The sequence below is a fragment of the Bacillus rossius genome, chromosome 1 (assembly GCF_032445375.1).
Source record: "Bacillus rossius redtenbacheri isolate Brsri chromosome 1, Brsri_v3, whole genome shotgun sequence".
NCBI classification, from domain to species: domain Eukaryota; kingdom Metazoa; phylum Arthropoda; class Insecta; order Phasmatodea; family Bacillidae; genus Bacillus; species Bacillus rossius.
In genome coordinates, this window is record NC_086330.1 from 31,032,065 (window position 1) to 31,058,678 (window position 26,614).

General features: G+C 38.3%; 1 protein-coding gene across 2 annotated transcripts in view; it reads left to right on the plus strand.

Moving 5' to 3' along the window:
- LOC134533795 (dual 3',5'-cyclic-AMP and -GMP phosphodiesterase 11A-like) overlaps positions 1-26,614 on the plus strand; it is a 159,863-nt gene that overhangs the window by 87,043 nt on the left and 46,206 nt on the right. For both annotated transcript variants that reach the window (XM_063371468.1, XM_063371460.1), the window contains exons 5-9: positions 6,337-6,501; positions 16,246-16,335; positions 20,467-20,675; positions 23,611-23,786; positions 24,966-25,033. In XM_063371468.1, the coding sequence (XP_063227538.1) occupies positions 6,337-6,501; positions 16,246-16,335; positions 20,467-20,675; positions 23,611-23,786; positions 24,966-25,033 (708 nt within the window). The remainder of the gene's footprint in view (positions 1-6,336; positions 6,502-16,245; positions 16,336-20,466; positions 20,676-23,610; positions 23,787-24,965; positions 25,034-26,614) is intronic.

Genomic DNA, 26,614 nt, shown 5'->3' on the forward strand with positions numbered 1-26,614 from the left:
AACGCACTTATGCTAAGCTGGCGAACGACGGCGAATTTTTCTTCCCTCGCTTTGCGCTTATATTTCACCCACACCTCTCCCCCTCCTCCCTGAAGCAAGCAGCCTCAACTTGATCCCACTTCCTCGCTATCCTGCCTGCCTCGGTCGGAATTTACGCGGTAAAAAAAAAATTATACGTTTTACAAGGAAATTATTTGTTAACTTTCTTTCCTAAGTATTTATTTTAATGCAATCACTAAAATTTCGATTATTTCGCTTGTTAATTAGGTAGCACAGTAAACGTTAGGCATTAATGCATCTGCTTCGCTTTGATAATTGAACTACAGTGTAATTTTTTTGTAAATGGGACTGAAATAATCATGTTAAATTAATGATATCTGTAAATTTGTATATTTACATGAAAATAACTTCATCCAAACAAAAAAAAAATGTTCGCAGTAAGTAGGTAATATTGGTTTTGGTGTCTTTCCCGGTTATTTGTGTTTTGTGTTGTCCCGGTACTTACATTAGTTAAAGTTATTTGTGAACCGTTTCCTGAAGAGCTTTCTTGTATTAACCGCACACATAATAAATCCAGTAAAAAAAATTAAGGTCACTTGTTTAATATTAATTTATCTTTTCCATGGTTTCAAAAAGTTATAGTTGTGCGGAATATTAAACCAAATTTTAAATAGTGGGCCAATTTTCTTAAGTGCGACAAGAAATATTCAGTATTGTTTCCGAAAACGTACAAATTTACAATATTTTGCTTGTAGAATTACAACTATATCTTGGCAACTGGCTTCCAAAGAAATCTTTTGTAAAAGTAAAAAAAAAATGTTTTCGTTGTACAGTGATCTTAACGCGTATTTGACGACCCTGGGCCAGTTTTAAACGAAGAGAATAAGTGGTTACCCAATGACGTGTTACCCGCTCAAATATGTGATCTTGTTTTCGACAAAGGAGTGTTTTATAGGCGGATAGCTTAAAAGGAAAATATATCCGCAAGATAAACGTGCTTTTGGTATTAATAAATAGCTAACATAAAGTCTGATATTTGTATCAATTTTGCAATTTGGCCTGACTTTAAAAACACAACGAAACAAAACACTTTACACTCAAGTTTCAAACAGGATGTTACAAAATTCTTAGTAAATGCGTTAAGAGGTGATTGAAAGCAGCTGCGTTTTTCGAATGATTCTTGCGATGGGGGAGATTATTTTAAACACATTTTTATGGACGTTCACTGTTGCTGATTTTCACTGTGCCTAGGTCATATAGAAAGCAACAAGAATGGACAAGAGAGACAAGAACACACACAGAAAAACAAGCCAAAATCTGTCTATTTAAATGTGAGAAATATTGAAAGCAAAGAGAATTCCGTAGAAGGAATTAGTCCGAAAAAAATATCACGGCACTAATGACAACAACGAGAAAATTGTTACAATATTTTGCCTGGTTTTTCTGTTAGTTTGTGTATTCATCGCTTTTGTCCATTCTTGTGGTTTCTCTATGACATACGGTGAAAACCAACAATGACGTACTGTATGGCTATGAAAATGTTTAAAATCATAACGCAACTAGACAAGCACTAATGCCCGTGCAATATATCCTCGGAACTCAACCAGTGAAGCGACAGAATACGTTCTCCAGTTTTCCAGTTTTCCAGTCTCGAATATCCCCCCCCCCTTTTCTGTGGTTGTGTGAAGAGGCCTTATCCACGATGAAAGTCCCATAAGTTCAGATGAAGACCTTGTCTTCCGAATATTCGTTTCTGCTGACACCACACGAGACATGGGTGGCGGTCACTGCGACGGTTTGAAGCGCCATTGTTTACGGCCCGGGTTGCGAGCATTCGCACACATAACATGTACTGTTACAAAAGAAATTAGTTACAAAGAAACAATTTGTAATATTACAAGAAATTTATTGTAACTTTTACAGCACATTCCTATGGTTATTTTTACGTATAGGAAATACGTTTTTCGAGATAATAATGAGAATTTCTTGCAAAAATTGGCGCATAATTTCATATTTTAATTAATGTTATTCAAGCGCAATTTTAAAAATGTGCAAAATATAAATTAATATTTCATAATTGGACTTTATCATGCTTATTAATGTGCGCAGTTAATACAGGAAAGCTATTCAGGGAACGGTTTACAAATAACTTTAACCATTGAAGGTACCGGGAGAACACAAAGGCTAAATGCCCGGATAAGAATCCGAACTGCGAACACTTATTTTGTAGTGATGCAGTTGTTTTCATGTAAATGTACAAATTTACAAATATTTGTATTTTTAAGTGAACATCTTTGTTCCATTTACAAAAAAAAAATACAATTTAGTGATGTGAGGGTTTGTGTACACGGAATTTCAATTCATCGATGTCCTGTCGTTGAGTCTCGCTTTTCTCATCATTTCACAACACAGCACGCGCCACACTCCGGTGCCTCGCAGGTTAAGTTTTTTCCGAGTGCATGTTATATGGTGATTTGTGCTTGTCTAGTACTTTTGAAACAACCTTCATTCTGGATATTTGATGATGCTGTAAGTATTAGAGCAAGGGGTATGGAGTTTACGAGGAGCATGTTGGCAGTTTCGAGGCGAGACAGGATCAGTAATGAGATGGTGCATGCAAGAGCTGGAGTACAGGACTTGAACGAGATGGTAAAGCCACGTGCACAGAATTGAGGGTGGGGAGAGTTGGAGAGGGGCTGCCTAGGATAATGATGGATTTTAAGTACACACGAAGAAGGCCCCCAAGGAATACCAAGGAGGAGATGAGAAGAGCAGACGGTCAAAGGAGTGCGGAAGAGAAGGGACGACTGGAACAGGGTAAAGGAGGATGAAGGGTTTGAGGGAATGAGAAAGAAGGAGGCATTTTATGTTGCTGAAGCAGTTGATGATGTACAGTACACAGGGATGTATATTTTTTTTTCTTTACAGCGCGCGCTTTTTATATGTGTGGATTTAATACGAAAATATGTTTGAGGTAGGTTTCTAGAAGTGTTTTTTGTAAAAAAGAAAACCTGCACAGGGAAACATTTCACAGTGTATCCGTAGTTCGCTAGTCGCGGCACTAGCGTCGGTAGCCGTGCCAGCAGCGCCGTGAACAATCACCGCGCTGCTAAGTGCGCGACACTTAGCCTCCCCTTCCCCCCCCCCCCCCCCAACTGGCCCGGGCACCGAGGGCCCTCCCCGGGGGACCAATTAAAAAGTTTTGTTTCCCCCGCACGCGGCGCTGCAGTCTCTCTCGCCGGTGTCTCGTCTCAACGCAATCACCGCGCGAAACAGGGCACGTTATTACCGTCTGTTATCTCTTCCCCCCCCCCCCCTTCACCACTTTGCTTCTCTCCTCCACGCCTATGCGCTCTCGCTTCTCAGACGTTTTGTTCATGCGAGCACAAAATAAAGTTTAAAAAAAAAATTCCCCTTGTAATGAAATTTTTTTGTACACGTAATCTGTTTTTTTTTTCCAGCCCCTGCGTGTTGCATATTTTCGCTCTTTATCTTAAAAGTAGAACTTTAGAAATAAGTTCAGATTTGCGGTGCGGTGAAACTGATAATGATAAAAAAAAATATTCGAATATGAGTAACAGTTCCACAGGAATTTTTTTTAAATTGATTCTGGACTGCTGTTCCACGTGCTAACGAATAGATCCCTGGTTTGCCCGTGCGGTTTTTTATACCTACACATTTAGACTTTTTATTATGTACCCACGTGGAAGAATCGCATCCAAACATATAGGCTACTTAGTTTATAGACTTGCGACCCGTTTTTTTTCTTCGTAAAATATAAACGTGACAAAACCGCTCTCGTGTTGGTCACGTTTGCAATCTTGTTGCACAATTATCAATAAAAAAACGCGGATAATCGATAGCATTAAGTGTCCACTCTGCACTAGTAGGTTACTTTGTGGTTTGTAACTACTGCGCAGACGTGACGCGGCATCCATCGAGTCCTGCCGCGCGCGCGGCTCTGCTGACACTCAGGAACTAACACAACTCAAAAGGATTTCTTTGCGATAGTGGTTGCGCACGTGCGTAACATTCTGCGTGTTTGCGTGTGAGCATAACGGGAACTTGAAACAAAAACCTAGGGAATACATATTTCTGTGTTTGCAGTAATCTATATTAATAAAGGAGACTGTTTGTGTGTCTTGTGCGCCTGTGGTTAGTGTAGCGTGGGTCCGATAAGGCCTAGAGCCGCCAAATTTGGGACTAGGATCCCATATGCGGGCCCCGTTTGCTCCTCAAAGAGAATTGTTCTAATTTCGTATTTGTATATATTTTATTTATTTTTTAGGGATCATTCCAATGATCTCCATGTTAAAGGTTATTGCACCGTTAAATGCCTCATTCCAGTTTGCAGCTTAGTCCAGTCTTTCTGTAATCAGAGTTGCCATCATACTGACGAGATGTTGCTAAAATAAATGCTTATTTGTAGGACCTTAAAAAATATGACGTTCAAATTTATATATATTTTTTAAGTTCTGATAAGTTTCGTAATTTGCTTTTCAAAATTAAATTCAGTTTCTCTCTACCCCCCCCCCCCCCCCCAACCTTTTTCTTTCGAGGCGTGGCAGTTTGGGACGTGTATAATGAGCAGTGCGAGAGAGTTCTGTCTGTAGACCTGCAAGGTGAAGCGAGGGTGTATCAGCTAGTGTGTTGTGACATTCAGCTGTGATCTCGCACGTGTTACCCCCCCCCCCCCCTTTCCCACCGCATCAGCTGTGGCCTCTGCTGTCTTCCAGCGCCGCTTCCACGTCGCATGTCGCTCGGTCAGCTGCCAGCTGCCAGCTGTGCCAGCTGTGGCTGTGGGCGGGCCACATGTTGTATGGGAGAAAAAAAAAATGTTTCTGTACTTTTACAAAAGTTACCTTTTGGAGACCAGTTGCCAAGGAATTGTGTGTAATAGGTACTACAAGAGTGATATTGCAACTATGTACAACACATGCCTATATTTATTTTTGCATGTACGAAATATGTTTTTCGAGAGATAATCTGAGAATTTCTTACGAAAATTGCTTCATAATTTTATATTTAAATTGATATTTCATTCAATCAAAAAAAGTTTAAACCATGGAAAAGTTATCGAATATTCAATAATTTGATATTTATTTTGTTGTATATTGTGCGTAGTTAATACTGGAAAGCCATTCAAATGAACGATTTACAAATAACTTGAGCTAAAATTACAGATGTTTCTAAATTTGTTCATTTACATGAAATCAACTGCATCGCTAGCAAAATGGTTTTCTCAGTAATACTGGGCTCGGTTTGTGTTGACCCCCTACCTCCAGCAGTTCAAATTATTTGTAAGCCGTTTCCTGAATAGCTTTCCAGTATTAACTGCGCACATTAATAAGCACGGTAAAACCAAATTAAAGACAAATTGGTAGTTTATACTGGTTCAGCCGAACCCTGGGTTCCTCGTGAGGCACCGGATTGGGTTGAGGATCCGACTGACATCTTACGTCACGGCGGCCATCTTGGATGACGTCATCATTGCACCTTTTTCGTTACGGTCGGCGTCTTAAAACCTCGACGCCTCAATCATACCCAGCTCCTTACGAGAAACCCAGGGCCCGGAAACACGACCACCAATATCAATCAAATTTGTAATATATTTTTATCAACTTTTATATTGTCTTTAAAACAATAATGCTTGAATGAAACATCAATGAAAATGTGTTCGTGAAGAAATACTGAATATTATCTCGTGAAAAAAAAATTGGTTATCTGTAAAGTCGGTTTACGGACGATAGTTTAACGTGACAACGTCATAACAAAACATTGAATAAATGATTGCATACATTTATGAATAAAATTGAATCATTTTTATTGAATTATCACTGTTTTGTATGGATACAAAGAATCAGTGAAATGAAATCTACAGTTTAATTTATAAATTTACTTTTATTTGCACTCATTAATTCAAACATGATTATTACTTTAACGAAGAGATTATTTCAACTATAACTTTTATACATGTTTGCTATTTAACTTCTTCCAATCTGTGTTATTCTGTTAAGGACAGGACGATGATAGGAAAAGTAGGAAACGAATGGGAGTGGTGTTTCAAGTTTAATGTGCCTCGAAATAGTCAAATCTATGGTTGTTCCAATCGAGTGGAAGAGAGATAGATGCGGCGCAAGCGTACAATGAGCGTAACGGGACAATGAGTCATCCTTTTTCGTGCGTGCAGCCGGCGTTCATCGATTTATTAGACGTTGTCACGTGAAAAACTTGTGTTACGGTGGGTACACTTGTGGTATGTCTTGGCAGCTGGTCTGAAAGGACAGGATCGCGCCCTGCCTCGTGAGAGTGACGGGACTCGTGTGTGCGCGGCAGGACCCGCGCTTCGACGACGAGGTGGACCGCATCGTCGGCTACCACACGGACTCCCTGCTGTGCATGCCGGTGCGCGACGCGTACGGCGAGGTGGTCGCCGTGGCGCAGGTCGTCAACAAGAGCCCCGACGTCGACGGCGGCCACTTCACCCGCCACGACGAGAAGGTAGGTGCTTCGCCCCCTCGCTCCCTCGCTCGCCTTCCCTCTCTCCGGGTCCTTACCATCACGCCGAGATACCATAACCATTGACCGCAACGCCGACAGCTAGAAAACTGCTGTGTACCACAACGCCGAAATACAGTAGGCCTAACGCCGAAAAATGTTGTTGCGCGGAGGGGTGGGGCCACGAGGAGCATAATGAAAAACAACTGAATGAATTTTGTGTGTTGTTTCTTAAATGTATCTTGCAACGCCGAAATACCACAACCTAACCTAGCCTAGGCTAGCCTACTAATCTCACCTCTTACCTAACCTAATCTTTGTGGCAGTCCTATGCAATGACATTATTTCGGCGTTAATGTATTTCGGCGTTGTGGTAATTCGGCGTTGTGGTACACAGCAGTTTTCTGTCTGTCGGCGTTGTAGTCGATTTGGCATTCGGCGTTATGGTTTTCGGCGTTATTGTACGTTCGGCGTTGTGGTTATTTCGGCGTTGTGGTGCGTCCTCCCGTCCTCTCTCCCCACACGGAACTAGAAACAAAGAACCTGTGGCGCAATATTCAGCTGCGTGGGTGTTACAAACACATCACTTTGGAAATACTGTTTCAATCCTCGGTGGGCAGCATTAGTTAATTTCCTCCACATCACAACCCAACATACACCATCACATCACGGCGGTAACTGTGTTTCCTAAGTAAAGTCTTTTATCGTATGCCAGTTTGTGCATGTGTAAGTAAGTATTTCGTACAAATTATAATATATAACATGTAGGTACGTATTTATGACATGTCTGAATATTCCAAACAATTAACTTGAGAAAAAAAGCACTAAAATTTTAGAAATAAGTATATTTTCCTTGATTTTCTCAAGGAAAATTATAACTTAAAAATTAAATGTTTGAACGCTGGAGTAACCTACTAAAATTCTTCTATTCCCTGAGATTTTAGTGTGACAAACTTTTTTTTTCATTTCCAAAATTCCAAGAGAATACTTACTTGTAAAATATTATATAATTGTTATACTGGATCTTTTTTTTTCTCACAAAATCCTAGCTACGGCTTGGTCAATGACTCTGCTGACAGTAAAAAATATTAATTTTGGGAAATTTTGGGAAATTCAAGCCAATCTGCATCAGTGGAGCGTGACACAGTTAACTGCATGCTTTCAAGTTATTTCACACTCCCTGTCGCTAAATGCCACTACTGTAAACCATGTAGATTCACGCAATTGAAAACGTAGGTGAACTCCACGCCGCCAGGTTCGCTGGCATCACTTGTCTCTCGTATTTCTTACCAGTTTCCCATATTCTCCCTATCAAAATATTTGCTGGTAAATGTTTTCCGCATAATTTGTGCAAAAAAAATATTTCTCCCAAAGTTATAGCATTTTTTATTTTATTTTTGATATTTATCAATAGTTTTATTCAGAATTGGGTACAAAAAAATATGTCACAGTACCAAAAGTAATTTGGTGCAATTTGAGGGTTTTAAGACATTGAAACAATGTTAATAACTCAAAAACTACGACACTTTTTTTAATTTTGGTTTTTTCATTAACACCCAACCGTAATAAATTGCTTTTTGAACTGTTCACGGTAGAGAATGTACAAATTCACGTATTCAATTACCTAAAAGGATATACTCCACAGTGCTCTGTATCATCAGAAAATTCCCATTTCTGATTGGCTGCTGGTTTTTGAGGAGTTCTGATTTAGTAGCCTGTGATTTTATATTTCTTGTGTTGAGGGTTTCTTATAGGCAGAAAACGTCCCCTGGGTAAAATTGTTAGACAACAGCAGAACCTTTTGAGTTACAATGTAAAAATATCTTGCAAATGGAACTGAAATAATCACGTAAAATTACATACATTTGTGAATTTGTGCGTTCACATGAAAGGAACTGTATCGTTACAAAAATGTTTGCAGTAATACTGTGTTCTGATTCTTGCCCAGGAATTTATGCTTTGTGTTGTCCCAGTACCTCCAATAGTTAAAATTATTTGTAAACCCTTCCCTGAAAAACTTTCCAGTACCTATAAATTGCGCACATTAATAAACACGGTAAAACCAAATAAAGTCTATTAGCTTTTTCATAGTTTAAAACAACTATGTTTGAATGAAACATAAATTAAAATATAAAATTTTTCTCATATCCGTAGGAAATACTCAGTATTATCTCGAAACACGTATTTCATGTAACATATCCATAGCCATGTGTTGTACAAAGTTACAATGTCATTCATTTTTGTAGTGTTACAAACTATTTCTTGGCAACTGGTTTCAAAAGGAATCTTTTGTAAAAATTATGTGTATGGAACGAGGCACTGCAGTGGTAAGAAATTGAATTTTTGTTCGAATTTCAGTCCATGTATTGGTTTCTGTTTCGTATGGATTTCCGAAAATAGCTTCAAGCAAATGCTAGTGTGGTGCCTTAATATACAGGTCACGGCCGATTCGATTACTTCACCAATTTTCCCTGATATTTGGTGTTATTTATTTATTCGAAATTTGTTTGGCACAGTTAAGGTGTGTGTGCCTTCTCTTACACTGAACCATGAGACATAAACAACGTATATTTTTTTATCTAGGAATCAAGCATGAAATTACATACTAACAAAATTGCAAACAAAAGCAATTACTAATTAATCATGTACCAATTTAACATCTATGTCTGGTACTAACATAAACCATATAAATTATTGTATTGCATTTAAAAATATTAAATTTTTTTAAGTACATAACCTAAAACATATTAAATATTGTTTAATTAGGAAAAAATATTAAAATAAAATTAAAATTCTGAATATGATACTGTCATTCACATCCTCACACACCCATTCGTTCAGTATTTTCATAACCTAAAACATATTAAATAATGTTTTCATTAGAAAAAAAATATTAAAATAAAATTAAAATTCTTAATATGATACTGTCATTCTCTCACATCCTCACACACCCATTCGTTCAGTATTTTCTTGGTTACGTCTCTGCGAATTTAGAGAGCCGATCCGATTTTTAAAATAAGATTTTATTTCTAAACATCTTGATGGACCGTTGGTGTCTAGCATCCTAGTCGAGGCTGTTATAGTGGCGAGATGCAGTACCTGTGAAGGGATCCAATTTTTTTTTATGCATGGATATTAAAAGTTCACGATTTTATTTTGGACAGGAGTATCTGCTTTAAGTATTTTATGTAGCATAAATAGAGCGTTTAGTGATCGTGTTTTTTTTTTTTTTCGTTTTGTCGTTCACCAATTTGATGATTCCGCTATCGTCAAGAATTTTCTTCTAAATATAAAAATAAATCGGTAAGGATTAGCTTTTTACGGTACCCAGTGCGACAAATAGAATCCGGGCATTTGGCCACGGTGGTAGCCAGGTTTGGTTACGTGTTAAAAAAGCAAAGGGGGTTGTCTTTATAGTCGGTTTACGGACGATAATTTTACGTGATAACGCCATAAGAAAACATTGATGAAAAATTGCATACTTTTATGAATTGAATTAAATTATTATCACCTATTATTACTGCACTCGCCGACCGATGATACTTTTTTTTTAATAATCAAAGAACAAATATATGAGATTGTATCGCTAATCAAATTCTTAAAATGCAAGAATTAATTACATTTTTTTGCCGCAATTGTTGTTGTAATAAACAATGGAAACCACATCAACTTTTCACTTCACTTTATAAACAGTTGACAAAATAGTTCACGTGTAGGTTGTGTGCTGCCGCTGTCTCTCTTCTACTCGGACGCATCGGCCGATGGAGTGGAAGAGAGATAGATACGTCACAAGCCGATCGTGCCTCTCTATCGCTTGTTCCGCGCTCTCGCTTGCACTCTCGGCTCAGGCGGACAATGAGTCATGTTTTTTCGTGCGTGCAGCAGGCGTTCATCGATTTATAAGATGTTATCACATCAAAAATAGTTTATTAGTGTTCTATAAATATTTTGTGGTTTATTTTTATTAGTTGTGCATATCGTGACCGTGGTATATTCTCTAATCTGAAATTAAATAAAATCAATTTTGCGTAACCGCAAACTCAATCTCATTGGTTGTAATTTGTAACGATTCCGTGCACTGTAGAAATGGCAGACGGATAGCCTGTGATCCGTTTCCGTTTATAAGTTTCCGCGTCATTGTGGAACGGGCATCAAAGCTATACCGGGGTCAGATTGCTGGCACTATTCAATGGCTGTGGTACCTGTCGTTATGTGTACGCTCGGATATTCGATCGCTGTCGATATCGCGTACACTATTTTTTTTTACTTGTTACTACCCCCAATTATTTCAGTTAATTAATATTTTTTTTACAGCCAATAAATGTCTGGTTGTTGTAGAACTTCATTCAGTTAAACGTAATCCAGACACTCTGTTACATCTTAAATAATTTCTCTGTTATTTACAGTAACAAAAATGTTGTTCAGCTTCAACTTCAAAGTTCGTATACCAGCCTTGGGAAGCACTTCAGATCTTAGGTCGTATAGAGGTTTTCAACCTATTTGGTCGTGATGAAACTGCAACTGGAGTTTGCCGGGCGAATCCAGACACATCCTGTTAGGATAGCATTTACACAGAAATTCACATCCCATTCCTGAAAATTGTCTGCTAAAAAACTTCAAGATAGTGTGTGATTCATTATTTAATAAATATATTTGATCCATGATACTTCATGCCGACCGTTTGTAAGTTTCAATCGTCACAAAAAAGCAGTTTTAAAAATCATAGTTTTTTGCATGATTACCGACTGTATGTTCAACCTACGAGAGAGTCATACTGATATTTAAGATAACCTTTCCGGAATTGTAGCAATGCTTTGATGATGCACTTACCGCACAGGAGTCTCGAGACGTTGCATGCTTCTCTAAGTTTACGACTTAATCAACTAAGTGCGCGAAAGCCGTAATGACGAACAGTTTGTGACCACGCGATTCTGAGTACTAAGACCCGCGCGGTAATTTACATAATTGTGTATTTCAAACAGATCATCCAGCATTTTGGATTAAAATAATCATGACAATAGCTATACAATCGCACACAATAAAAATTGGTGTTATTTTTTCTTTCGAGATAGTCAAAGTTTAATCAAGATTTATTGAGCGAAAGTCAAGAAATACTAGCCAGTTGAGTTATTCTCTGGTCAGTGACGAGTTTGATGTTAGTTCTCAACCCTTCACTGAAAAACCAAGATTATAAATTCTTGGTGGCAAATGACTATGCGAGCCAGTTTTACAGTATGTAGGTATTTGTGCGAGATTTCTTTTGCGTGAAACTAAAAACTTTCAATACATAGCAGTTTCTCGAATGCACAAAAAGCTAGGCAATATTATAAAATGAGTTAGTTAGTTTTAAGGCACCTAAGGCGACAGTTGAAAAATGGTGAATATACAAAAACATTTTAATTTATTATATATACAAATATGTATTAGAAGTTTAATATATTTTTAATATTGTGAACATGAAAATTATTTCTGATATATATGAAACGATTCAAATGAATTTGATATTAATATTTTAATTGAAATTTTCATTACGTTATTTTATTGATCATTTGTGCAATTTAGCGATGAAAGTCGCTCTTTTATTTTACGATAATGAAATATTTTTAACATTTAGCGCCTCTTTTGGTGAAAAACTCAAATGCATTTCTTAACACACATAAAATAATATGGTATGCGAAGTGGGGTAAGTAAACGATATATCGTACCCGGTGTTACAATACAGCGTTACAGAGTCAGTCAGTCAGTCAGTCAGTGGTGGGCGTTATGCTGTATAACATGATTACCTGTAGCCGATAAAGATAAACTACAAAAATGCTTGGAAATAAGCAACTACGTAAAATTGTCGCCAACACTAATTCTCACGGAACATCTTTTTTTTACAACGATAACAGTTCCGCATTTGACTTTTTTTTTTTTTTTTTTTTTTTTTTAATATTCTGCCAACCTTTTCAGTGAAGGTAGCTGAGGATTCGGTACTGAAGGTAACATCTCATAAGACTGGTTAAATCATGAGTTATTTTGAAGGTTATAAAATTAGTATTACTATTTTATATCTACGATCTCCTAAGAACACCAAGATAATACTATGCCAGTATTTGAGGAGCTCTACTACGCTTGATTACTTTGCAAAGACGTATTTTAATTTTATAGCTAGAAAAAAATTGGCATTTCAGTATAAATATTTACGTAATGAAATAGTCAATGAAATTAGGACATTTCACTAATTCGCTTGCAGTAAGTATTTTTATTTTAAAAATATCACCTTTTAGTGTGTGAGATAATTTACACGTGAAAATACTTTGTTTTAAATACTAAACCAACTTGGTTTTTCAAAACCCTTTTGTATTTTAAAGATTGGGATGACAAAGGAAACTATTAAAATCATATATTAAATTGTGTGTAAAAAGCTTGAATATAATAAATTGCATTAAAGTAAAATGTGTGTGTGTGTTGATCTAAATAAACGTGTTTACTCTATGAGTTACACGACTGCAACAGCGCAGTTTTATTTAGGCCTACACACTGGTTGCGTAACATCCACCAGACTTCTGGTAAAAATAGCGCGAGAGTTGGTTCACTAAAAAAACAAAACAAAAAAAAACACTATCCCGAAGTGTGTTTCGTAACACACTTTACGGCGAGATGAGAGAATTCCCTCAGCATAACTTACTTTAGGAAAATGCTCTCGGAAGTTCCGAATGGCGAAACACTCTTGCGGCCAAACTCAACAACGTGGAATTGGAATATAACCTCGACCCACTGCATCTCGCTCATTGCATTTCGACGAGAACAAGACACCGGGGTTAAAGTGTAGGAGGATTATCATTTGTATTTTTTTTCTTGGAACTGGTCGTAGATGCGTTTTTTGGAAAATGTGTCCCATCAACTAAATCAATCTCTACTTTTAATCTGTTAATTTATTCCAGCAGCACATGTTAGAGCCGTTTAGATCCATTTTTGACTGCAATTCATCCCAGAATCTTGTTAAAAAAATCGTTATTTTATTTATTATTCATAGAACTTTGCATTAAAATCCCCTTCATGAAAGTATAATTGGTTTTAAAATTTTAAGATAAGCACATGTTAAGTTCCTAGCTTGTGCTTCATATGCATATATGCATCAGGTTTAAAACAGTACCAATAAATTACGGCACATAGCATATTACAATACGTGTTGTCCATAATACCTGTTTAGGTTCATCGTTGGGTTTATCTGTTTGACATCAGCTCATTTATACATTTTTCTCTCTGGGTTTGTGTGTTTTCATTATTAATTCTTAATTTGCATTCTTGAATATTTTTTTGCATGACAAACAGTGCAAAACTGCAATGGCGTATGTCCAAGAAATTAGTATTAAATCGAAATTCCCCTCTGCGTGAATCATTTAAAGAACGTAATAGTTTGTGTGTGTTGTGTAACGTGTCACAAATTCGATGGTTCTCAAAAGTAGTACCGATGGTATAGGTACGTATCTTTAAGACACGGTTTTTTTTACAACAGTTTTGGTAGAAAACTTCATGTTGTCACAGTTCGTTCAACAATAATCATGCGATGGTTTGGAGGTGACAGTTAGGAAATGTGTACCATTAGTCAGGGGCGCAACTACTAAATTTCCAAAGGGGGGGGGGGGGGCAATATACCCCCTATTGAAGCGGGGGGTCCGGGGGTCCTCCGCCGGGAAAATTTGTATTTCAAGGTGGAAAATGGTGCTATTTAAGCAGTTTTATTATCTAAAAATTGATTACACAGAACTTTCTTTGCCCCCGTTTGCCCCCACTTCAAGGTTTCAGAGAGGGGGTGGGCAAAATACCCTTGCCCCCCCCCCCCCCCTGTTGTTGCGTCCCTGCCATTAGTACTACTTTTGAGGATTGTGGAATTCAAGACGAGCCACGTGAGACAGAACAAATACAACCAGAAAACCAAACTAGCGAGGCTCGTTACAATACGGCGAAGTCTCGCCGGGGCCGGAGGATAGAGAAATACGTGCTTCTTTATCTGGGAATGACACGAACAAGAAGGAGGCGAATATGCTCACCAATTCACATCCCCCCTGTCAGCCAATCACCGTACTTCAGTATTCCACCCTCCCTCGGTATCGGCTGCATCATACTTGCCACGTCACGCGCCGCAATCGATAGCTTTTCGGCGAGTCGCCTCCTTCGGATTGCCGACGTGTAGCTCTGGTGACGTCAGTGAGATTCCAGTCCGTGTAGTGGGCGGCGCCTGTTTCCAAGTTAAGGGCACTCAGATTAACATCTGGCTGGCAAATCAAACCGTAGCTGCATGAAGGATGATGCTAGAAGTTGATTGGAACTAGCTATGAATTATCGTAAATATGCCATCATTGTAGTGAGTATTGTTAAGACACACATGGCAACAGCAAATCAGACAGTAATAAGCATTAAAACTCCATTATAAAAACAATAATCAAAAATAATTACATGGACATACATCATTGCTGATTTGCACTGGTTGTCATAGAAGAAAATCTCGGGAGTTTCTAGTAGTAATGATGATTTGCTTTCAGATGGGAAATAGGAAACTGGAGTCATTCCCTCATTAACTTCAATTATTATTAACACTTCACAGGTTTTATTCATCCACTCCCTAACTTCTTAACTCCATGCTTCGCTGATCCATCTACATCCGACAGGTTGGTTCAGTGGTTAGAGTTTATGGCTGTCGATCCAAGTTTCGAGTTCGATTCTCGGACGGGTAAAAGAATTTTCTCAAGTTTGATTACGTGTTTAAGGGTATTGATTGTTCTCTAAGGTATCAGATCTGTGGGTCTAGGGCAGACACTATACCACGAACGGCAGAATGGGCTTTATTGTTTACAAGTGATTTGTGGCTGAAGGAGAGAGTTCTGGAAACCAAAGACGTCTCGGGTGCTTTTTCAAAGCGAATCGTTCTCAACACTAGAATCTTAGTGCCACAGGACCCTCACTCTAAACACTAATGAGTTGTTTGTATCAATAAAACCAGGTGATAACGAGCTGTTTCAGAGAAGTGGTCGTTACTTGGAATAAATAAATCCTTAAGGTTTTAATAATTTACTCCAAAAATGGTATTTAAAGAACCTTGTAAAGCATCGGGTTTTATGAGTAACCTGTGAAATTAACGTAATTATGTCAGGCTAAACTGACACACTTGTACACAAACAAGTAAATTATTTTTTGTCATTTATTGGCTACTCTGACTTTTTTTTTCTTCCGTTAAGATTGCATATGAAGGATCATATGTATTTGCGTAGTTTATTATTTGTTTCTTGTTTTGGTCGGGTGGGAGGAGGAAGTGATGTCGAACTTCCCGCGGCCCTGCGAAAATGTCATTCAGACATATAATGGCTAGGGACAGGAAAAATTCGCGGGTTCAATGACCTGTAGGATGAACTCCATAGTTCTACGTACACTCGGTCAAATGTCACCCACTCATTGATTGCTGTCTTATGAGACGTCCCAACGTAGCAGCCTGTGGTTCGATACAGCTTTGGTTGGGTGTTTCTCATTGGCCCAGAGTCATCCAGGTGAGTTGTGAGCCAATAACAGAGGCAGCACTGAGGTATAACTATTTGTATTTTAGCCTATCGCGAAATGAACTCGCGAATTTTTTCCTGTCTCTAATAATGGCGAACGTTCTCTAGTCTTTAGTCGCAATGAATTCACAGATGGAAGTGGGAGAGATCCCACAACTCCACACTTGTATTGTTTGAAGCGACGAGGCGGCTGTCGCGCGCGTGCCCGCAGGTGTTCGAGACGTACCTGCAGTTCGTGGGCATCGCCATCACGAACGCCCAGATAGTGGAGGCCTCGAGGCAGGAGTATGACCGCAACAGGGTGAGTGGACCCGCGCCTGTACAGTGCTCCACAGGATCGGCTTCCTTCTGTGTCTCGCTCGGGGGAAGCAGCGGCGTTAGGTGTAGCCAAGCTCGCTTTTGGTTAGACTTCAAAGAAATACTTCCTATTGGAGGCGTTACCATGGTGCGACTTTCGGAAAATTTCTATACAGTTTTTCGTTTCATGATCCATAGACCCCAAAACCATTGTCAACTCATAAGTATACGTATATGTATATGTGTGTATGCGTGTGTGTATATATATAGGTATATGTGTGTATATATATATATATGTGTGTTTGTGTTTGTGTAGGTGAACGTGTGTGTGTGAACGTGTGTGCGCGTATGTATGTATGTATGTATGTATATATAGGTCGAGTTCGTTAAATGGCAATATCCGACCAAAGGGATAGAAATGGTAAAGGTTTATTGAAAAATTCGATGGAACTCCCATAATATGGAAAACACCACATCCATTTGAACGTATTATAACTCGTAGTAGTAATAACAAAATCTTTTGTCTGAAAAGGTTTTTAATACGACTGACCACAATATTGCAAGGGGTTGAAATAAACAAGGGTTGGAGGACAAAAAAAAAAATCATTACTCCTTTCGTAAGTACAACATCGAATTCGTTCAAATTATGTAGTAAGTTTATAATTTTTGTCTAAAACTTTTGTCCAAAACAATTTTTGATTAGACGAACCATTACTGCAAGGGGTTGAAAAAATAAGAGGTAGGATTTTGAAAAAAGCATAATTTACGTACCATGTATACTGTTAATTCCGTTCTGTTTTATTGTAAAACCTTAAATTATTATCTACAACTTTTATCTGAAAATATAAAATATAATGAAATAATTTTATATACAACCAACTATTAGTGCAAGGGGTATAATAAACAAGCGTTGGAGGACAAAACGAAATATCTCATTCCCTTCGTAGGCACAACGTTGAATTCGTTCGGATATTTAGTCAATCTTATAATTTTTATCTAAAAATTTTATTTGAAGCATTACTTAAACCATTTCTGCAATGATTTTTTTAAAAGGGAGAAAATTAAAAAAAAATCATAAAATTCGTAACTTTTACAATATTAAATCAATTCCTTTTTATTGTAAATCCTAAAAATATTATCTACAACTTTATTTTTTGTATGACCAACCATTACTGCAAGGGTTGGAAAATAACAGGGGTTTAAAGACAAAAATATTCATAACTCCATTTATATGCACATTAATAAATTCTTTCGGATTGTTTGTAAACCGTACTAGTATTATCTAAAATTTCCATCTGAAATAATTTTTTTATACGACCAACCATTACTGTAGGGGTTAAAAAAACATATTTGGAAGGAAAAAAAAGTATAACTCCCTTAGTAAGGACACAATCAAATCCGTTCGAATTGTTTGTAAATCTTGTAATTGTTATCTATATTTTTTATGATGTAATTTTTGTAAATACAAACCATTCTTGCAAGGGATTGAAAAAACCTAGGGTTGGAATGAGAAAATAAATAAAACTTTCCTGTACACTATCGAATCCATTCATATTTTTGTTTAACTGACTAAATATTTATTAAAACTATTGTTGAAATAAATTTTGGTTTACCCTAACATTACTACAGTTTGAAAATAAAACACGGTTTGAAAGTAAAAAATAATCATTAATTTTTAGAAATAGATATTCTATCATACTCGTTATAATTTATTGTATGAAACCTAAACTTTGTCTAAAACTTTGGCTGAAACAATTTTTGATGAAACGAGTTATTACAGTAAAAACCATGGGTTGAAATTTAAAAAAAATTAAAAAATTCCTTAGCATCAAATTCGTTTGAATTTGTTTTAAACCTTCTTAATATCATCTTAAACCTTGGTGGTGTCAAGTATATTTTTATACTAACACATTATTAGTGCAAGGGATGAAAATTTGTGTTTGAAGGGCAAAATAATTAATATTTACCTTAGTTGGTATATGATATGAAATTCGTTCTAAGCCTTTTTAATGCTGCGTTCTAAACTATTTAATGCTGGATACATTGAGTTAAAAATATTCGTCAATATTTCGCTGCATGGAAAATGAGCAAATATTTAATCGATCATTTTGTAAAATCGGAGTACATTAAGTTCTTAAAATATTTCCAAAAGAAATATGTACTTCGAAATGTACCCACGCCTGTAGGCTGCGCCAAAAGGGATTTGCCAATGGTGACCGCCCATGGCTTGTGGGCCTATCCTAACCCGCATGGACCTGGGCAGTGGTCCATCACACCAAAGGGAAATCACTACTTTTTTTTTTTTTTTAAATTAAATTTCACGAAATAATGTTACCTTTCCAATTGCAAGCTCTGATATTTCCTAATCAATTGTTATGCTAGGAATGTATGACAAAACTTTTTATGGTGGATTGCTTCTTCTTATGTTTAACACTTAACAAACCCATATTGCATAAAATCAGTGACCAAAAGGTGAAGGAGGGAGGGTTGTAAAGGTTGTTAATAATTAAAGACAACATTTTAGAAACAAAACTGGCCAACTACATATTTATATACTTAGTGATTGGCCCTCACTAATTGAAAGTTTGCCACCTTTGATGTAAACATATTTCATTTGTATCGAGGTTCTCTGAATGGGCGTTATGCTGTATGGAAGCTTGGAGATTTGGTCGTTGGGAGGTTACACATGATTGGAACTTCCTGTATTGACGTTTCGTTGTGTGGTGGAGGGTCTGTCTGAGGAGGTTTTCATTGTTGGAAGTATTGCAGTATGAGTGATTCATTGTGTGGTGGTTTTGCTATTTGGATATTTTGGAGTATGGAGGTTTTTCGTTGTGAGGGTTCTCAGTGTGGGGTTTTGTTGTATGGAGAGTTTGTTGAATTGAGGTTTCACTATTTCAGCATTTCACTTTATGGACATTTAAATGTTATGTTGTATGTGGTTTTGAGGTATGATGGTTTAGCTGCTTGGAAGTTTTTCTGTAAAGATATTTCACTGTATGGAATTTTTGATTTTTGAAGATTATGCGCTATGGTTTTTTTTCTAAATTAGGGTGCCTTAATATGGGGTTTTGCTGTATGTATGGAGAGTTAATTTCACATTTTAAGCATTTCACTTTATAGACATTATGCTGTTCTGTTTTATGTGGTTTTATGAGGTATGATGGTTTAGCTGTTTGAAAGTTTTTCTGTATGGTTATTTCACGGTATGGAATTTTGGGCTTTGAAGATTATGCACTATAGGTTTTTTTTCAGTATTAGGGTGTATCAATATGGGGTTTTGCTGTATGTATGGAGAGTTTTTGTTTCATATTTTAAGCATTTCACTTTATGGACATTATGCTTTATGCTGTTCTGTTTTATGTGGTTTGAAGTTATGATGGTTTAGCTGTTTGGAAGTTTTTCTGTGTGGTTATTTCACGGTATGGAATTTTGGGCTTTGAAGATTATGCACTATAGGTTTTTTTTTCTTTCAGTATTAGGGTATATCAATATGGGGTTTTGCTGTATGTATGGAGAGTTTGTTTCACTTTTTAAGCATTTCACTTTATGGACATTATGCTGTTCGTTCTGTTTTATGTGGTTTGGAGGTATGATGGTTTAGCTTTTTAGAAGTTTTTCTGTATGGTTATTTCACGGTATGGAATTTTGGGTTTTTAAGATTATGCACCATGGTTTTTTTTCAGTAATAGGGTGTATCAATATGGGGTTTTGTTTTATGGAGAGTTTGTTTCACATTTTAAGCATTTCGCTTTACGGACATCTAGCTGTTTGAGGATTATGATTAAAGACCCGTGAAATTCGCGATTTCAAATCCCTAAAGGATAGACTCCATGATCCTCTATGCACTCGTGCAAATTACATCTGCTGATTGGTTACCGACTCGTAACACCTGTTGACAGGAATGATCGTGATTCGCTAATTCTTCTGTTAAAGATTTTTCATTGGCCCAGAGTCCTTCAGATAAACTGTGGCCCAATCACTGAAGCAAAATAATGTCAAAAGTATTTTTGACTCTATCCTATCGCGAAATGAATCCGCGAATTTCACGGGTCTCTAATTATGATCTCAAGGGAGTGTTGGTTGCGTGAAGGTTTCCGCCGCACCGAGGGCCTCGCTCCACGCGTGTTCGCAGAACCTGCTGGAGGTGGTGCACGACCTGTTCGAGGAGCAGACGTCGCTGGAGCAGGTGATCCTGAAGATCATGCAGCGCGCGCAGAAGCTGCTGGAGTGCGAGCGAGCCGCCGTGCTGCTGCTGGACGAGGCCGGAGCGCAGCCCGCCAAGTTCTCCGAGCTGTTCGAGCTGGCGTCGCCCCCCGGCTCCTCCGGCCCGGCGCGCGCCAGGTGCGTCCCCGGGGGCCCCGCGGACTCCCGGGACAGTCCACATCAATACCGAAATACTTTAGTTGGTTGCTAGGACTGTTACCGTGCGCAGGGCCGTAACTAGAGTCTCTGGCACCCGGGGCATGAATGGATTCATGCGGCACCCCCCCCCCCCCCCCTCTTTTTTTTGCACATACCTACATGTAACAGTTTCTGTGCTACTGTAACTTCCATGCATGAACCCACTATGTCCATAAAGTAGTCCTATAATCACTAGACTTGTTCATTAAATATGTTGAGACGTTATATTGTAAATCAGATTAGACATTCCTGGCATGCAAGTTAAAAAACTTTTTACCAGTTACCAACTGTAGTAGGAATTTCAATGCAAGTGATTTCGGTGCCTCCACAGCTTTGCGCCCGAGCCGTATGCCCCGCTTGCCCCCCCCCCCCTAGTTGCGGCCCTGATCATGCGAATTGAGTAGGGGCATGCAGAGTTCGTAAAAAAGATTTCGAGACTAGATGAAAGTTAAAACACTGTAGCATCGTCTGTGTTTCGTGATTGGGAGAGTTTCTCCCGGGTACATATCGATTGTTACAACACCAATCACTAGGGACCGGAAAAATTCGCGGGTTCAGTGACCTGTAGGATGAACTCCACAGTTACACGTACTCTCGGTCAAATGTCACCCACCCATTGGCTGCTGTCTTGCGAGACGTCCCAACGTAGCAGCTTGTGATTCGGTGAAGCGTTGGTTGGGTGTTTCTCATTGGCCCAGAGTCATCCAGCTGAGTTGTGAGCCAATAGCAGAGGCAGCACTGAGGTGTAACTATTTGTATTTTAGCCTATCGCGAAATGAATTCGCGAATTTTTCCGGTCTCTAAAGATTGGGAGAGTTTCTCCCGGGTACATGTCGATTGTTCCAACACCAATCACAGTGATTCAGTGCGGAAGCAAAACGCTTCCTGAGCGGCTCGGTCAAATAAGGCAACGACTTCTCTCGCAGGCAGCCACCAATCAAATCACAAGGAAGAGGCCACAGGTGTGGGTATACCTTGTTGCAGTCTAATAAGTGTTCAGATTTTTTAGCGAAAATTGCCTGCCCCTAGTAATGAGATACACTACCGTGCTGTTTGTGCAGGCAGCCACTAGATGGCAGCAGCAACATGTCACTTTACATGATGTTGCTAGTGAAGCGTGGTGCTGGTGACAGGTTGACATGTCAACATACGTTGGTGGTGTTTGCTCAGGCAGCTGCTATAAAGGAGCAGCAAAACTTTACGTTGCATGCTAGGGCTGCAGGAGTGGGTGTTAGTGAAAGTTTTTTTTTTGATGAGGAGGGAGGAAGGTTGTTGCCTCAGGCAGCTGATAGATGGCAGCAGCATGTCGCACTACTTGCTGGAACTGGCGGACCAGATGCTTGTGACAGGTTGAGATGTGTGTGTGTGTGTGTGTGTGCTGTTCGCTCAGGAAGCCGCGATATGGTAGCAGCACATCATGGTTCATTTTGGGGCGGATAGTTGGTGTCTGTGAGGATTTATGATGTAGACATTTCATTTTGAGCAGGCAGCAACTAGATGGCACCACCATGTTGCACCACATGCTAGAGCTGGCATGTCGGTGAGTTGTTTGCTCAGACAGCATTATGTCGCGCATCATGCTGGGGCTGGCGGAGCAGGTACCATGGACAAGTATGGCATGTAGAGATGTTGGTTACTCAGGCAGATACTAGGGAGCAGCAGCATTTCGCGCTACATAATGGGGCTAGCAGAGCAGGTGCCGGTTGATATGTCGGCATGTCTGCTCAGTTAGTGGCTATATCGCCGCCTGAGTATTGGAGTGTTCTATGTCCACTTTTTAGGTTTTTTATGCTATGGACACGAAATTAATATTAGTATTCATTTGTACTATATCCACACACGTCTACGCACATAAAAATGTTTGTTCTCAATTTAAGACCAATATTATTTTATTCTATGTCATGATATTCATAGTTGTTTGAACTTTCAAATGCTTATATCTCACTTCCGACTTCAATGGACATAGATCACTCCAATTCTCAGGCGAAGATATGGCAGCAGCATGTCTTGTTACATGCTTGGGTTCAGGTAGCAGGTGTCAGAGACAAGTTGAGATGAAGGTGTGTTGTTTTCTCAGGCTACCATGAGATGGCAGCAGAAGTTTTCTCTACGTGCTCTGGCTGGCAAGGCGGGTAGTGGCGACTGGTTAATATGTCAGAATGATGTGTGCTCAGACAGTCAATAGATGGAAGCATCATGTCTTGCTACATGCTGGAGTAGGCGGAGCAGCTGGTTAAAATTTTAGCATGCTGTTCGCTCATGCAGCCTCTAAATGGCAGCAGCATGTCATGCTGCTTGCTGGAGCTAGTGAATCAGGTTCCGGTCACAAGATAAGATATTGAGGTGTTGTCTGTTTAGGCAGCAGCTAGATGGAAGCAGCAAGCCGCGCTTTATGCTGGTCGGGTGAAGCAGTGACCAGAGATATGTTTAGATGTCGGCATGTTGTTTGTTGTTGATGGCATCGTGTCACTATACATGCTGGGGCTGGCAGAGCAGATAGTGTAGATGGTAAAGATGCCTGCGTGCAGTTTGCTGAGACAGCCGCTAGATGGCAGCAGCATGACGCAGTTCATGCTGGGGTCAGTGAAGCTGGTGCTGATCAGAGGTTGAGATGTTGGCGTATTTGCGCGGCCAGCCACTAGATAACTCAGCTACATGCATGGGGCTTGTGAAGCTTGGTGTCATTATTGACAGGTTGAGTTTTCAGCGTGTTTGCTCAGACAGCCGCTAGACGGCGGCAGCATGTGACGCTACATGCTGGGGAGGGCGTAACTAGTGCCTTTGACAGGTTTGAGGTATCAGCATGTTTGCTTAACAGCTATGATCCATGATATAAGCCCCAGTGACAGTTTGAGATGTTGGCGTGTTTGTTCAGGCAGCCGCTAGATGGCAGCAGCATGTCGCGCTACATGCTGGGGCTGGCGGAGCAGGTGGCAGAGACCGGAGACAGGCTGAACGTAGCGGAGAGCGTGGAGGTTGAAAAGGGTTGCGGCGGCAACTTCAGGTCTCTCCTCGCCATGCCCATCCGCAACCGGCACTACCAGATTATAGGTGAGCACCTGTGTTCCTGTAGCCACTAGTCACTGGTCATACTGACTTTTTGACGTGATAACGTCTTATAAATCGATGAACGCCCGCTGCACGCACGAAAAAGCATGACTCATTGTCACGTTCCGCCTGAGCCGAGCGTGCAAGCGAGAGCGCGGAACAAGCGATAGAGAGGCACGATCGGCTTGTGACGCATCTATCTCTCTTCCACTCCATCGGCCGATGCGTCCGAGTAGAAGAGAGACAGCGGCAGCACACAACCTACATGTGAACTGTTTTGTCAACTGTTTATAAAGTGAAGTGAAAAGTTATGTGGTTTCAATTGTTTATTAAAACAGCAATTGTGGAAAAAAAAGGTAATTAATTCTTGCATTATTAGCGATCTAATCTCATACATTTGTTCTTTAATTATTAAAAAAAAAAGTAGCATCCGTCGGCGAGTGCAGTAATAATAGGTTATGTTACAATTTTGACTAAAAAATTATTATCTCGTATAAACGATCGTATAAAAAGTCAACTTCTTTTTTAGTATTCAATGAAAAAAATGATCGTGTGTAGCTATTAATGTAATATTAAAAAGTAATGTTTATCCTCACACATGTCATAACAGTGTGTCTAAAATGACAAATTGAACCGACCAACTACCGTTCTAGAAAATCTTCTATAATATCAAACAGGTTAAGGCGGGCTTTTTAAAAGCAGCAATTTAATAAAGTTGATTTATTTGTCCAATTTCATCATTTCAAATTAACAATTTATTGACATTGATTTGATTTCATTTTATTTCTATAACTAATTGTTCGTGATTATATTTAAACAAATTATTTTAATTACAATTGCAATAACTGTAAATAATATTTGAAAATTAAAAACTATATATATTTTTAACCAGAGTTTTAAAAATATTTATGCTTTAATGACAAGTTAACGCAGTGCAAGGGAATATATTATTATATCAAGCAGATTTTGGCGGGCTTTTCAAAAGCATCAGTTTCATGAATTTGATTTATCATTTCAATTTCATTTTTTTGAATTAACACTTCATTAACATTAATTAGATTAAAGTTTATTTCTAAAAAAATTGCTCATAATACTTTTTAAACAAATAATTCACATTAGAAATTCACAAAAGAAATAAAATATTGTTGCAACCTAACCTTAATAACGTTGTTTAATTTTCAGGGGTGGCCACAATCGTAAACAAGATCAACGGACTGCCTTTTGACGAGAATGACGAGCAGTTGTTCGAGGTACATAATTTATTCACAAATAGTAACATAATTGTTGTGTAATAATGTATCTAACAATAATTAATTTGAAAAATGGTTTAATTTTTGTTTTATTTTAAGTACGATATTAATTAGAGAGCTATCTAATATATGGGTAGGTTAAGTTTACATAATTCAGTAGGCCCTATACAATGTTAAATAAAATACTTATACCTCAAAAATAGAAAGCAAGCTTTGAGAGATCACACATAAGCTTTCAAACACAACATGTTTTGTCAAAATCGGTTCTGTAGGTTTTGCGCTATAATCGAACAACCAAACAAACAGACAGTTATTCAGTAGTAATATTGAAATTCAATAAATAATAATTCAATAAAAACTATTTATGATTCAAACTATGTTTAGTTAAATAAAAACATCTATATAATAATTCCCAATTTATACGGATTTACTGCAAGGTTTTTTCTAAAAATGGATAAATTTATTTGAGATATTATTGTATTAATATATATGATAATATGATGATTAAAAGTATATTCTAGTTTTGAGAAGATGTATAGTTTAGTGTGTGATATGAATAACTGTGTAAAACTAGTATTTTGGCCGTATGACGCAAACAGCAAAGTTATCTGGAAAAAAAATTATTCAAACTTTATTTTCAGAGACGAAAAAAAAAATCATAGCATACGACGGCATCACATGGAACATTGCATACTAAGTAGTTATATTTTGCTGTACTAATACTTATCTAGCCTGCTTGAAATGTAAAGTAAGTGTTTAAAATACCATTGACGCTTTAGTTTCGGTATACTTATTATGTAACCCAAAGAACAATAATTATGTCAAATAAATATTATTTTGAGTGAATATTTTTTTATAGTTTTTTTAAGAAAACGCGTATTTTTAATTTTTAAAATTTAACTTAGCTTTTCCAGTAATTTTAAGCAGAAGATTTAATATTTACTGGTAGAAATGTGTTGATCAGCTACTTTAAACTTGGTTTTACTAAAATGTTACCACCCAGCTTACAAAAGAGTGGGTTAAGATAACAGGACTTAGAAGATTGTATAAGGACATGAAACTTCGTTTTGCAATCGACTCGATGTTCTTGCAAAAATCGAGTTGAATATGAATAAAGTCTTCAATAGTAGCTTTAAAAAAATTTATGATTTATTCTTTAAATTCTTTCGGACTCGTATTCCGCTTATGGTTTTGCCAAGCTGATAAAGGTGGTTACTCGTTTTTTTACTCGGTTTAACCCAAGCATTCTCTCCCGGAGATACGCGAAAGGTTTTCATTCGTTGTGGTACCACCAACTCCATCGGCAGTCTGTGCCAGTCAGTGTCTGGATTTTGCTGCACGGCGGGGCCTGGGTTTTACGGCGTGAGTTTACGACAAGCAAACCAAGAGAGGTGCAGGTGTGCGTTTGTGTGTGTGTGTGTGTGTTTATGCCCGTAGGGGAAGTATCGGTGCAGAATAACAAAGAAAAGGGAGAATGAATTTCAGATCCATTTAATCTTTTACGATCGGCAGTAAATGCCGCTGCCAGTTGAGCGACTGAGATATATGAGCACTGAGAGATTTTTGGGTGGCCCAGTATCA